General features: G+C 39.2%; 1 protein-coding gene and 1 long non-coding RNA gene across 4 annotated transcripts; one reads left to right on the forward strand and one right to left on the reverse strand.

Annotated features, from left to right (window-relative positions):
- Positions 1 to 426: 426 nt before the first annotated feature.
- LOC121903249 (glial cell line-derived neurotrophic factor-like) lies at positions 427 to 6054 on the reverse strand. Of its 3 annotated transcripts, none has more exons than XM_042420099.1 (2): positions 5937 to 6054; positions 427 to 1820 (listed from the first exon to the last, which is right to left on the reverse strand). In XM_042420099.1, exon 2 carries the CDS (start codon positions 1813 to 1815, stop codon positions 1249 to 1251), a length of 567 nt encoding a protein of 188 aa, XP_042276033.1. In that variant the 5' UTR covers positions 1816 to 1820; positions 5937 to 6054; the 3' UTR covers positions 427 to 1248. The 3 variants fall into 3 exon arrangements, with proteins under 3 accessions (XP_042276033.1, XP_042276032.1, XP_042276031.1); XM_042420098.1 differs by lacking the exon at positions 5937 to 6054 and adding an exon at positions 3333 to 5851; XM_042420097.1 differs by lacking the exon at positions 5937 to 6054 and adding an exon at positions 2671 to 3010.
- A 22-nt stretch (positions 6055 to 6076) lies between these two features.
- LOC121903250 lies at positions 6077 to 6564 on the forward strand. The gene is made up of 2 exons (XR_006098003.1): positions 6077 to 6194; positions 6277 to 6564. It is a non-coding gene; the product is annotated as an uncharacterized LOC121903250 (long non-coding RNA).
- Positions 6565 to 14405: the final 7841 nt, after the last annotated feature.

The raw sequence follows: 14405 nt of genomic DNA on the forward strand, positions 1-14405 counted from the left end.
TAATGACCCCTCTATATAATAGTTGTCATTGTTAGTGGCCGTGTCCACCACAGGAGATTCACAGGAAGTGATTCATGCATGTAATCCAGCATTACTGTTTTTTTTTTTAATTTTATCTCATTGATATCAGCCTCACTGTTTACTGTCCACTCTCCTACATCCATATCAGAAATGTATTACATTACTGCTAATGCATACTGAAAGTTTCCTACTATTGCTGCTTTAAAAGTGTTCCACTGGTGAAACACATGGTGGCTTTTTGTGAAGCAGTCACAGAAAACGCAATATATTTGTCACTGTTACTGCTAACAATGGTCATTTTCAGCATTTTTAAGTCAGCGGATCATTTTTTAAATATTCCAGGGAGTAACGGAACAAGACAGAGAAGTGACAGTGAGCTATTAGATGATGCACACCGCTAAACCATCAGCAATATAACCAACACCTTTTATTGTTAAAACCGTTAAAAGCACTGCAGTTGCTTATAACTAGATGGAAAAGGGGCAATTATTGACGGAGTTCTTTATTAAAACAAAGTAAGTTTGTTTGGCTGCACTGTAAACACATACAGCAATTGCTAAAGGTGTGTTTGCTGCCCCCTGAATTCAGATAACCTGTTGTATTAAACCATACTTGCTGTAACCACCACTAACCACAGTTTAATGGTTAATGGCCTAATCAACCAGGACTGATATCTTAAGGATTGAGATAATTTTGCAATGTAAACCACTCCGTCCTTGACTGCTTTTGTATTGAAACCACACATAAACTAACATTTTAATTTGAACCTTTGGCATGATGCGAAATATGACATTACAGTAATAAATAACATTTATTCTTTATAAAAACAAAATAAATATCAATAAGTTAATAAATTCAAGATTTCATAAATACAATTCATGTGTATAACCTTTTCATGTAACATATGTGCTATACAGTAGACACAGTGAGCCTGCTGAATCATCGATTGTGTCTGATTGAGTTAACTCCTTTAGGATGAGTATCCATGGACGTATTTTAAATAAAACTGAATACATGAGTGATATAAGGTGTAGACTGTAAAGGAAATCGTGGATATTGTGATGAACCCAAGGAGGGGAGGAAGAGGATCCTTTACTGATGGACTCAAGTATGCCAGAAAGTTTCCTCACAATGTGAAAAACTCAGAAGAAAAAAAACACTCAACATCATACTTCAAAGTGGGAGTGAATGTAAAATTACACAAAGCCTGACACCGGCTCCCACTCCTTACACACAACCACATTTCCTGGCGGAGTGCTTCCTCATGGTGTGGTAGACAAGGTTGTCATCCAGAAATGAGAGATCGTCGTCAAACGCTATTGGCCGACAGCAGGCCTGAGGCGGCGTGTCTTTGGGAGGAAACCTCCTGTTGTGAGCGAGGTTGTAAAGGATTTTGTCGTAGTTGGTCTCAGACTTCCTGCAGGGTCCAGAGCAGTACCTGAATATCATTTCCTCACCGGAGCGGTAGCCCAGGCCGAGGTCCGACACATTGAGGTGGATCTGTTTGAGCACGCAGCCCTGTCCTCGTCCACTGCCTCCTCCTCTAACCTTCCTTCCTGTCTCTCCTCCTCTAGCTCCTCCTCTTCCTCTTTTACCACTCTGCTGGGTCACCCCCTTCTTCCTTTCCCTTCTGAGTCGACTCCTGCTGCTCAAGTCATATTTCGAGGGGGAGGTAGTTGGGGAAGAGGAGGTAGATGAGGGCTTGGTGGATGAGGAGGAGCGACGTATCCTGCTGATGGTCACTTTGATGAAGTCCACCACATCTTCAAACTCATTGGGGAGGGGCTCCACCATGGTGTCTGAAACACATTGAGAGAGATGGCACTCTTACAAGGATGTATCATTTTGAACAGTGCATATTGTTTCACTTTTCAGCATCACACCTGATGGTGGAAATTCCATGTGAGCTTAATCATTTGAGTTAAAAACAGATCCTGCACTTATTTGTACATCAGACAGTTGTATGTTTGAGTGGACTAGTTGCCTTTAAGATACAGCAGCCTTTATGCAGCCAAATGTGATATATGAGCTACAACAATGAATCGATTAGTGGATCAACAGAAAATTAATTAACAACTATTAAGATAATCGATTACTTGTTTTTTTAAAGCAAAAATACAAAACATGAATTGGTTCCAACTTGTGGAACAATTGTGAGGATTGTCGGGGATTGTCGGCATGATCAAGGTTTAGGCTGTTAGGAAACAAGCAATTTGAAGATGCCATCTCGGGCTTCAGGAAATTGTCATCGTTAGTTGCAGCACCACACGCCTCTATGTAAAGTAAAAAACTGAAAGCATGTTTTATGTGGGTATGAAGAAAGCAAAAGCATCAAACTCCACTGGCTCTGAATGAGGCGGTAGGCCCAATTAGTAGGAAAGTTAGAGGCTAGAACGAGACATCACTGCAAAATATTTCAATAATTTGAGCATCCACTGAAAAAAAAAGTCCAATTAAAAAAAATCATTCTTAAAGTTGTATTTTCCTTAAGTAAAACATTATGCCAACATAGTGGTCACTTTCACGTGTTTTTGTTTTTTTTATTCAGAAATAAAAAAGAATTCAAGGTTCAGCAAGCCTCCTAGCAAATGACTTCGTGTGGTTGTTGTTGGCACTTTCGGCACTCCATACAAAATCAAAAGGTCTTACATTTTTCTCCTCCAGCGAGCCTCTCCTCCCAGCCCTCTGCGTCCGCCTCAGCGCGGCTGATGCCCGGGGAAGTAACAGATAAGCGGACCTGAACCGGCGGAAGCTCCAGGGGACTCTCCTCTATGCGCTCTCTCCTCTTGGACTGCTGTCGGCTCCGGAGCAGCGGGCTGGCGTGCACGGCGCTCAGCAGTATCAAACAAGTGGTCAGGCTATCCCATAACTTCATTGTCCACCTCAGTCCGACAGAAGGACATGGCGCGATGCAAAATCAACAGGTATCATCTGGCAACAGCGGTCAGCAGCATTGTGAGGACGTTTTTAGTCGTTGAAAAGAAAAAAGGTGGGTCGCACTCATCAGCTCAGGTTCCTGACACTAGATGATGTTGAAGACCTATGTAGCTTATTATTGCCTGCACAATGTGAGCAACACGCTATCCAACACGCTATCCGTCACATATGCCAGCTGGCAAATGTTGTGCAGCGTGGCGCAACATCCGAGGCGCAAGAAAGCGCAAAATGCGAAGCAACTTAGTGTTCCCTCCCAAGTTCCAACGACATGTGCGGGACAAAAATTACTCCCAGTTTACAGTCCTTCACTCATTCAGTTTCAAGCTTTCTATTGCAAAATGTAGCGACGCTGACTCCCGTCCATCCCCACTCACCATCAGTCCTGACTGAACCGTGAGGAGAAGCGAGAGGTCTAACCGGAGAGATGGGGAGTGGTGGTGACGTCCGATGGTCCATCCTCTGCCCTCTTCTTGTCTCCACCCATTCAGAAAACTAACCATAGGGACTTGGTCCAAATTCATGATTGAACTGGAGGTCTACACTTGGCGAGGATAGAGGTCTTACTCTGTAATCTGTGTATTCAGATGGCCGAGAATGAGAGGGAAGTTTCACACTTTCCACTAACAATACACCGGATCCCCCATCCTGCTTTTTATGTTTGGTTGATATTGGATGGGAAACGTGCTTCTAATCAGCCCGTCAAAACACGAGTCTGGGTTGTATTGGTACTTAGAACCACAGTGGGCTTGAAATCCCGCTGTTTTCTCTCCTCTTTGCATTTGATGAGCAGATGGTATTTAACATCAAGGGCTTTGAGCTGATATCCATTACAGTTCTACATCTTTTTACACCAACACTTAGCAAAAGAATATTTTACTTGGTTGAGTATTGCATCTGAGGTGTAAAGAAAATGCTATTTTATTATTCTTTTGGCACAAAGTTAAGTGTAATGCTGTTATATTTCTTTTAGTAATGCCAAGGCCACACATGAAGTACTTAAAAGGTTCAAATAAACACTTAGGAGACATCTTGAATGTTGTTGAAATAAGTGGTATTGCCTCTAATATTATGTTAAGACTTTATGATTTTTTGTTGAGTAACATTTTTGGTAAAAATGTGCTTCTGTGTTAAATTACATAATATATTGATAAGGACAGTTCATGAAAATCAAGATGAATTCACACAACAAACAACATTTACTGTAGATCAGCTTACCGCACATGTGTTTTATGAGTGAAGCTGTTAAACAAATTAAACAATTGCTCACTGCCTTAGGTTGCCCGGGCTGTAAAACAGCCATAGTGTCGATAAGAGACTCACAACTGTGAATGAAGCTGCAGATGAAATCCTTCTGTTGTCACATTGCGGCCTCACCCGAACTCCCTCTGCTCCACACGTCGATGAAAGAAAGTGAACGAGACGAATTCCAAAAATGTCAAACGATATTCCAATCCGCCTGTTTCTTCTGTAATTTTTTTTTTTTTTTAAGAGAACATAAAAGTTACAAGACGTGAGATGTGAGTGGAGCTACAGTATGTTTAATGATTGAAACCAGAGCAAAGACAAGCGAAAGTGATCTGGGGAGTTTATGTGCCTGCGTGTCAAGTGTTCTCCTTCCAAGAGTAGTTAAAAGTTGTTTATTTCACTTTGGTCTACTCCACAGACTAACTGCACACACACAGCTGTAAAGCTTTAAGACTTTTTGTCCAGAGTTAGCTCAACAAATAGTATATGTATGATAATACAAACCTATTTGATTCGAGGTCCAGTTATGACATGGAGTCAAGCAAAGCAGAGTCTGCACCGTCACTGTAACCATTTACAGTATGCTTGAGTGTACACAATCAGTCAAAAGTTTGGACTCACCTTCCCATTCACTTGAATCAGAAAGTGTGTCCAAATTTTTGACTGGTACTGTAGGTAAACAGACTGTTCATTATTATATAAAGGAAAGTGTCACATTGGTTTTTTAAGAAGAAGCGAAATCCTTAATTTTCACTGTTCGTTTGCAGTGATAACTGTGGATTAAATGTACAACTGTTCTAGTGCACACAAACTTTTTTTCCAGCACAATATTTCCAGGAAGAAGAGAAGTATTTGTTTGTTATAGAGCTGTTTCCTCAAAGCCACATGGACTTTAAAGTTCAATGAACAGCAATCCATATGAACAAGGATGATGTGAATTACAGTACGTACGTACATGTACATCCATGCACCCTTCAAGGGTAGGGTTTCACGATGAATCATGTTCGTGTCAGTGCAGCACACATGTTAGCCACATTGGATTGTAATCACCTGACTACAGTAAACATGCAAAAACCATCTGAGCATCTGAAACTGTAACTGTAAAGTCATAAAGAGCAACAGTTGTCTTCCGGTTGTGTTTTCATAAGTTTAATCACTCAGAGGAAGCTTCCCTTTGCACTGAGCTGCTCACTTAACTGTATGGAAATACTTCATCCTCAAGCAACTGCACCATTGCCAAGCAGCAAATACACCAAACAGATGTGCATTTCCCTTCTTGCAAGACATGAAGGCTAATCTGGAGCTGATCTGCAATTGAATCTGTCAGCCATTTTGGGGCTCAGTTTGGCTGACATGTAACGCGCTAATTGCACGGGTCATTTCAGCCATCATTACTGGCCAAAATGAAACTGCGGCCCCCAGAATGGCTTGCGGGAAGGAGGAGCTGACAGCTGGAATGGACGTCTGATTTGGGATACGGCTGCCGGTTTAGTAATTAGCAGAGAAAAAAGAATATCCTGACTCTCACACTGACAGGGAGAATGGGGAAATATATGTGCTGTAGTCATGCTTCCTGCATTGTGAAGTGCCTTAACGGACAGGTTCACAATTTTTCAAGTCTGTCCTAAAATAATAGTCAGGTGCACAAATGAACACTGAAATAGTTTTTTCTTGCCATAATCATTTCTCTTGTTCATACTGACCATTAATAAATCCCCTCATAACGCACTTACAATGTAAGTGATGGAGGCCAAAATCCACAAGCCTCCCTCTGTATTACATCTGCATCTCAGTAACATGATGTCTCCCTAGCTGGCAGTCTCTCTCCTCCTCCCTTTCCCTCTCTATGTATGTGTTTGCTTGATTGCAAGAGTGGAGTCAGGTGTGTGGAGTCAGGTCACCAGCTGCCAGTCGTCATCATCATCCTGCTCTGTTTCATATACCTGGTTCCTACCACAACACTCTGCTAGATCGTAGACTTTGTTCATACAGTCAGTCATGCTTCCAGCCTAACTTGTTACTGTTCTGTCAGTATCCAGCATTTTCCTAACTCTTTTTTCTCTGTGCCTGTAGAAGACCTCAGCCTGACCCTGGCCCTGTCTCTAGACCTCCTGCCTCGCCTGCCTTCCTGAGCGGCTCAGCACACTCCCTGCTCCCTGGATACCACTCTGCCTGGCTCCCCTTGGCGTTTCTCCTGCCTTGCTTGGCCCCAGCTTCTGCCAAGCTCACCTCAGCATTCCCTCTGCTCTGCTTGGTCCAGTTTACACCCTATTCTCAGTCCCTGGGTTCCAGCTCCCTGTCCAAGCCCGTGCTCCAGTCTCACAGCTACCAACCCAGCAATAAAAAAATCTTTCTAACTTACTCACTTGCTTTGGTGTCTGCACTTGGGTTCATTAACGTAGCTTTAACACTTCTGTACAAAAATGTATTTAAAGGTTTATCTGAAGCTAACATGATGCTTCAGTCTTCCAAATAGAGTAGATAAGTAGAGATCTTTCAATGTTACAATCTTTTTAGTGACAAAGTCCTTTTTGTTACTCCCACTGCAGCTCAACAGGGAAACACTGTCTGAGGAAACACAAAGAGGGAATTTGATACTAAAAAGATTGTAAATGTGGCAGATATCCACTTGATATGACTAACTCAGACTGCTGAAGCTTCAGATAAACTTTTAAATGTATTTTTACACAAAATGACTGTGTGGACACACTAAATGGATTTTGTCCCCCATCACATACATTGAAAGCACATTTGAAGGGGGTCTTTTAATAGCCAGTATGAACAGAAGGAATGATTACAGTGAGGAAAACCTCTTTCACTTTTCATATGGGCACCTGACTGTTGTTTTAAGACAGACCTAAAAAATTGTGAACCTGTCCTTGAATGTCACACTTAGAGGGGCAGAGAATTGGTTAGACATGGCAGTGTTGGTTGGTCAGTTCACCACTTTTGTCCAAACAACAACTATTGGATGGATTGTCTTGAACTCAGGAACACAAATTCATGTTCCCTCCAGGATGAATTGTAATAACTTTGGGGATCCCTTGATTTTTCATCTAGTGCTATCATCAGGTCAAAATTTTAATTTGTCCAATACTTTGATTTAATGACATTCCCATCAGCGTCAGCTGTGTTTCATGCTAATTAGCAAATGTTAGCATACTAACACACTAAACTAAGATTTAGGTAAACAAGGTAAACATTACATCTACTAAACAGCAGCATGGTAGCATTGTCATTGTGAAAATGTTAGCATGTTGACATTAGCATTTAGCTAAAAAACTAGCCAAAAGTTCACCCTCACATAGCCACTAACATGGCTGTAGACTCTTCTAGTCTTGAATTATTTATTCTTGGTGGATGTACAATTAGACCAGCAGTCCCTAAGGTTAAGGCTAAGAGTCAAGGGGAGCTGATCACCTTTAAGCCCTCATGGTCAACTTTGACCATAGTGGGCTCAGTTTGCTTTGGATTCACTTAATTCATTAAAATTTAACATCTAGTGTGAGGAGTTAAAGTTAAAGTTCAAATAAGAAAAAATAAGAAAATAACAAAAAAATACTGTCCATATATTAGCAGATCAACTGGTCCTAGCCCTGATTTTTTTTTCTTTGTCTAGGACACAAACTTTTTTAAAGCAAGTAAAGAACAACATATATTAATGCTCGTGTTTGTTGTACCAAATCAATTAAGAGTTGCAGTTAACTCCGTTTTTAAGTGTAAAAGTCAGAGATTCTGTTGGTGATGATTTTTTAACTGCTCATGGATTTGGGTGGTGGAAGGATCGTTGAATACACAGTAAAAACCACCTCCTTGGTGAACCACAGTGGTGCTTAGAAAGTAATCCACACCATATGTAGCCTGGTGCTGTGGAGCCTCAGGGCTGGGGGTGACCAGACTACAGGGGCTGAGCTGAGCTGAGCTGAGCTGAGCTGAATTGCTGGGAGTTGGCTAAAAAATGTTAAAATTGGGGTCAATAACATTTATGATGTTTAAGTAAAGGCCATTTACTCAATATTTGTCTCCAGTTTTGTAATCGTGAGTAAGTTTGATATTGTTTCTCACTGTGTGGCTGTGTAAAGGCTAAATGTCTGATTTCTTTAGAGGAATTAAAGGTGGAAAACAGTACATTCAGTAGTGAGACAAATGGGCTAAAACTATGCAAATTAGAAACCCATTGAAAACAATGAATCTCCAGATGTGCAGACTCCTCTCACACATGTGCTGCAGGATGTAAATGCTGCCCCTAGTGGTCACTGTTTAATACTGTTATTATCATGTGTTAAACATTTACAGCATTAAACAGCACATCAGTGGCATTCACACCTGATAGTGATCTTTTCTTTCTTAATCTTGTGTGTAACTACAATGACTTACAGACTTAGCAAAAACCTTATTTCCTGCAAAGCAACACTTTGTACCCTCTCACCTTCACGTTGAGGGTAAAAAATGGTACCTGGAAAGATTTTAAGTTCTTATTTACAATTAATTCCCATATACAAGGTAGTAATAACACGTAAGCTATATAATATACATGTAAACAACTAATAAACTAATAAATATTTTAAAAGTTGGGGAAGACCGCATAGCATAAATGTGTGGGAAAGGACAAACCCACTGACGCAAAGTAAGACTAAAATCAGTCTATCTTGACACTTGTAATGAGTATTGTGTGTGGTGAGAAAGAACCAATTAGTTCAACACAAATGATGTCAAATCCCATTTACTACAAGCTGCTGTTTTTCTCATTGAGTGAAACAATTTTCTAAACCACCAGTCAGGTTTATTTGCTTGTTTTTAATTAAAATGAAAAAGTAAATTATTTTTTTTACACTTTAGATAAGCTAATACCTTTCCTACCATTGAGTGATTTGGAGAAAATTCCTCTTGGTTTCAGCAAACAATCATTGTTAAAGTGACTTTGGAATAAATAGACTGGTTGTTTTTATGACAATGTTATGTGAAAAAAACATTGTTTTGTTCTGTCTGTGGCAGCACCTGCCAGTATGTCTGTTTCTGTCTGTTTTTATTCCAGTCTCTCTATTTTGTGTTTGTCCAGGAGATGGAACCAGTGAGCTCCTCACATGCAATCTGGTGTCCCTCATCTTGACCACTGCACATCATTTCACTTCCCTTGTACAGTAGATACTCTTAGAAGTTTTACCGTATGAGTAAAATCCTGTTATGATTTTTGGATACACTAAGAACAGGTCTGCATCTCAGTTTGTTTGTCAGTCAATAAGACATTCTCAAACTGAAATCAATACAGATTTGTGCTTTCAGTTAAGGTTTTGATTTTGATTCTTAGTGAAACTAATGTTTTCACCAAGAAACACCTACAGAACATAGATTCTGTGTTTGTCCAGAATTTGAATTTTATCAGAATAGAAAAGTGCAAACCTGACTTCAGGTGACATAATTTGAACATAACACTGTTGAACAAGTTGAATCCCCAACTGTCAAAATTCTCCTGTGTGTCTTAGTGGTTGTATGAGCCTAATTGTAACCCTGTAGATTCCAGCCATACATCTTAAAATCCAGGCATTGAGTCTTGGTGTGGTGTAAAATAAGAGAATAACACAGTCCAACTGACTGTTAGGCTGGGCAAGTCTACTGAGTGGAGTAACACTGAATACTACTTCATACAGTATATATTATAGAGAATACAAATGTATCAACATCATATCTTATACATCAAGACTTGAACCTGTGGTCACAGAATGAAAAGAGGTTTTTGTTTTCAGGAATGGGTGAGAACAGGTAAAAAACAAATTGTTCTGAAAACATTTGATCTCTATTATTCCAAAGTTATTGACTACGCAAGGTTGGAAATACTTGATAACTAAAGACAAAAAAATGCCTTAGAGCTTGTCAAAAATGTAGGATAATAAGTGCATAAAATAAAGTTCTTCTCTTTCTGCAGAGATGTCCTCCTCGGGCTGTTCCTGTGTGATATTGAATATATCTGGACTACTGCAATGCGCTCCTCACAGGGATCCCTGATGGAGGAGCATCCAGAAGCTCCAGTACATTCAGAACAACGCTGCCAGGATCCTGATGAGAGTGCAAAAACATGTAACACCAATTCTGCTTTCATGGCACTGGCTCCCTGTCTCCTTCAAGGTTGACTACAAAGTCCTGCTACTGACATACAAATCCATCAACGGACATGCTCCTCCCTACATACAGGAACTGATCAGACCACAAACCTCCACCCGCACCCTCAGATCTACCAGCAGCTTGCTCCTCCGGGCCCCCAGTACTAAGCTCTGCACCATGGGGGGTCAAGCCTTCTGCTCTGCTGCACCACACTTGTGGAACAGCCTTCCTAACCATCTGAGGGCAGCGCAGACACTAGACTCTTTTTTTTTTTTTTTTTTAAAAGGCCTAAAAACCTTTTTAGTCAGGAATACGTTTTCCTCGTTACTATTACTATTTTCTTTATGTTGTGTGTACTATATTATTAACACTGCAGCACTTTGAGTTCCACTATGAATGAAAAGTGCTGTACAAATTAAATGTATTATTATTTATTATATTTAGGTTGATAATAGCAGGTGAAGAAACTGGAAAAGTCAGATCACGTTTAGCCCCTGTGACCCAACGAGTGTGTGATTAACATAAGTAGCAGATGTGATATGGAGATTAATGGAAGCAAGTAGAATAGAAATTAGGAAAGTATCATAACACTTCATAATTACTGGACACTCGCTGATAGTTTTTTCTTTTTTGCAAGGATCATAATTTATTATAATTCTCATAATTGTAATACATTGTAATAATTTTATAATGCATTATAAACACTTATCACTCACCAAGTTTCTTTAAAGGGTCACTGTTGGTGATCAAACATTTACATAAAAAGTAAAATATACAGCTACAGGTAAAGTAGAAGCTGTTTCAGGTATTATCTATAATTTGAGTCAATCGAGTCTTTAGAGTGAGTTTTTTGGGCAAACATTACATTTCACATAGTGAAATGTAAATGTCCATCATACAGTTGTTCATTGTTGAACCGGGGTACAATTCATTGTCTGTTGACCCGTTAAACAAATAAATTAATTTTACATTTTATGTTGTTCATGCATAGATTTAATTATATTTTTTTCATTTACTTAAAGCAAACAATAACCACTTATAGTGACTTATAACCAGCTTGTAATGTATTATATCTGCATATAACTCAGGAATTTCATTACTTCACTTAAAGCAAACAATGACCACTTAGAGTAACTTATAATCACATTATAATGCATTATAACAATGATTATAATGCATTATATAATGATTATAATGTATCGCAACTATGAGAATTATAATACACTTGCAAAAAAATGTCAGTGAGTGACCAGCAATTATGAAGTATTATGATACTTGACCTTATAAGACATTATGTAATGCTTTATGTGTTATAATTATTGTTGTAAAGCATTATGAATATTTATGAGTGCTTATAACTATAATTATACAATGCTATAAACAGATTATACACATTATAAGTATATTTATAATGTATTATAGACATGGGCGTCATAGAAACTGAAATGAACTTTGAATATTGCAGTAAGAACAAAATGCATTTGTTCTGAAGGTCTTTGATGATAATTGGCACTCTGCTTTTTTGCAAATGTCTTGGTGATCATTGACAACTTAGAACTGACAGCTGCTCATCTGAAAGGAGACAACGCTGAAAAAACATAGATGAATGTAAAAAAACAGATGTAATATAATCGTCATCTGGTGTTGGAGCTTCTGATGCAAAAATAACAGCTATGCTTGACTATTTTTGTCCTTCTGCTTCAGGATTTTCAGTGTCAAAATCACATTACAAATCCTGGCACATCATTTGGAGAGCTACTATTACTACACCTGATATGAGATGGCTCTTTGACTGCAAAGAGGAATGCCATTACCGAAAAGAAAATGGACAACAACATTTTGTTAAAAGCAGTCAACACTTCAATCAACAGCAATCCTCAGGGGACGCGTCAGTAAGACAACTGTGTGGATTCTGAGAACAGGCATATTTGGTTTATTTTCCTCGACTTAACCCTTTCCAATCCCTCTTTTGATTTGCTCTTTTAACAGTCTCTTTCAATAGTCTTAAACCATAAACTTAACATAAACCAAGCATCCCCTAGTTTTTAGTTTTTTTAAGAAGTGTAACAGCGTTCAATAGATTGATGGCATTTTCAAGTTTAGGTAGCTGTTCCTCTTTTTAAACTGACAATGGTAAAACCCAGTGGCACTGGTTTGTAATAATGTTCAGGGGAGCACAAGTATTATGTTAATGCTGGGTGTATGGAAAAGAGAGAGCTGTGTCTTCACAATATTCACCTTCAGCAAGTCTTAGCCTCAGTTTAATGGCACCATTCTACCTTTAAAATACTCACTGTCAGAGGGATTTTGATGGATAGGGGGGTATTATTTGTAGTACTACCAATACAAATGGAGTCATTATAAAAAGACTACCAAGAATTTGTAAAACAACTGGAGGAGGCTGGACAATCGACAGCTATCTGTATTGCAGGCCCTAAAGATTTAGTTTAAATTTCTACTCAGAAAGATTTAACTGCTGCATCAGAATTAGATAAAAACAAATTTCAAATTATTCCATACAAATTAATGGCTTGAGTAATTGCAGAATTATACATATTCATTCATCGATTTGTGCTGGACATACATGTATACTCTTACTTGTAACAAAACTGCATTTTCACCTAATCTAATCAAAGCACTTAACTTAACACTTAATAGCACTATGTGCCTGGTACTACTAGTAGTATTTGTGCTTACAATTTTGCTCCCTGTCCTCCCTTTCTTTGGTCCTCCTTGATAAGAAAAATGCCTCTGATACCATGAAGTGATTTGATTGAGCTCTCCTACACATACATACACACACACACACACACACACACACACACACACACACATGCATGCACGCATATGAGTTTACACTTGCTCACAGACAATGGATATCACCACTCCTCTTATTCAAACATTCCTTCTTTTTTGTTGAGCTACATTTCGGTCTCTCATTAATCAGTACAGCAGTTGCTTTAGGCAACATTACAGTTATTTTAAGGTTCCATGCATGGTTCAATACTACAGTCTACATCTTCAAAACTCTTCATTCAGTCAACTTTAGCAACACACTGCTGGGCACAGCAACAAATCCTTCCAGCAGACACTAACACAAGAACTCGCGTGTCAAACAACACTAACAACAGACAACACATGATCTTTTTATGTCAGTCTTTGAAATAGTAAATCACTTTGTGATTTCTAGTATTTAATTGTCGATATTATAAGAAATGTGTATATTGTGTATATGCTAAGATTTGTTCCTCTCTATTGAATGAACTACAGTGTATTCTACAAGAACTAGATGCAGCAGAAAAGGTTTCAATAGGCTGTTTTTGGACAGTTTTCTTGTTTTTTAGTGGGGGATTGGCTGAATAGATATATTTAAATGTGGGTGTGACCACATGTTAGTTTTTGAACATAAACTGAAGAGTTTTGAAGTGAGTATGTAAACGTTTGCAAAATGGGCTGCAGATTCACAGAGTTTTGTTGGTTGTTTGTGTTTCAGTGAGTAAAATATTCAGGAAAATTCGAAGGCTGTAGTCAATGATCGCTTTTTTGTGTGAAAGCATTAATGCATTAATGTCGTCACAGTTTGGTCCATAATTGTTGCTGTTAATTGTGTTGACTGTGTGAAGAGTTTTGAAGATGCAGTATTGAACCATGCATGTTACCAATCGTAAAAACTGTAATTAATGGATTCATTGATGTACACACACGCACACGCACACACACACACACACACACACACACACACACACACACACACACACACACACACACACACACACACACACAGAGCGTATACTTCTATGGATTTTCTGTAGCTTGAGCGACTACCCTGCTCTGCGTCAAGACATGCTCTCCATCTGTGTCCAGTGTGCGGATTAGACGCTTATTATCCTCTTAGCTCTAAATGGCCCCACGTTCCTGCACATCGCTGTCCATCTCATCTGCTGTCTAAGACGCAGACCGGAGCTTGACACGAAAACGAGATTCATGCGTAAAAATGATCGTGCCCACCAGTCAGTTGTGCTAGTCGTTGCGCATTACGCGTGAATTGCCGGGACAACACTCTCCATCGTCTGTCAGTGTGCCTGTTGGGACACAGCGGCTGT

This window comes from Thunnus maccoyii, chromosome 9 (genome assembly GCF_910596095.1).
Source record: "Thunnus maccoyii chromosome 9, fThuMac1.1, whole genome shotgun sequence".
Lineage (NCBI taxonomy): Eukaryota > Metazoa > Chordata > Actinopteri > Scombriformes > Scombridae > Thunnus > Thunnus maccoyii.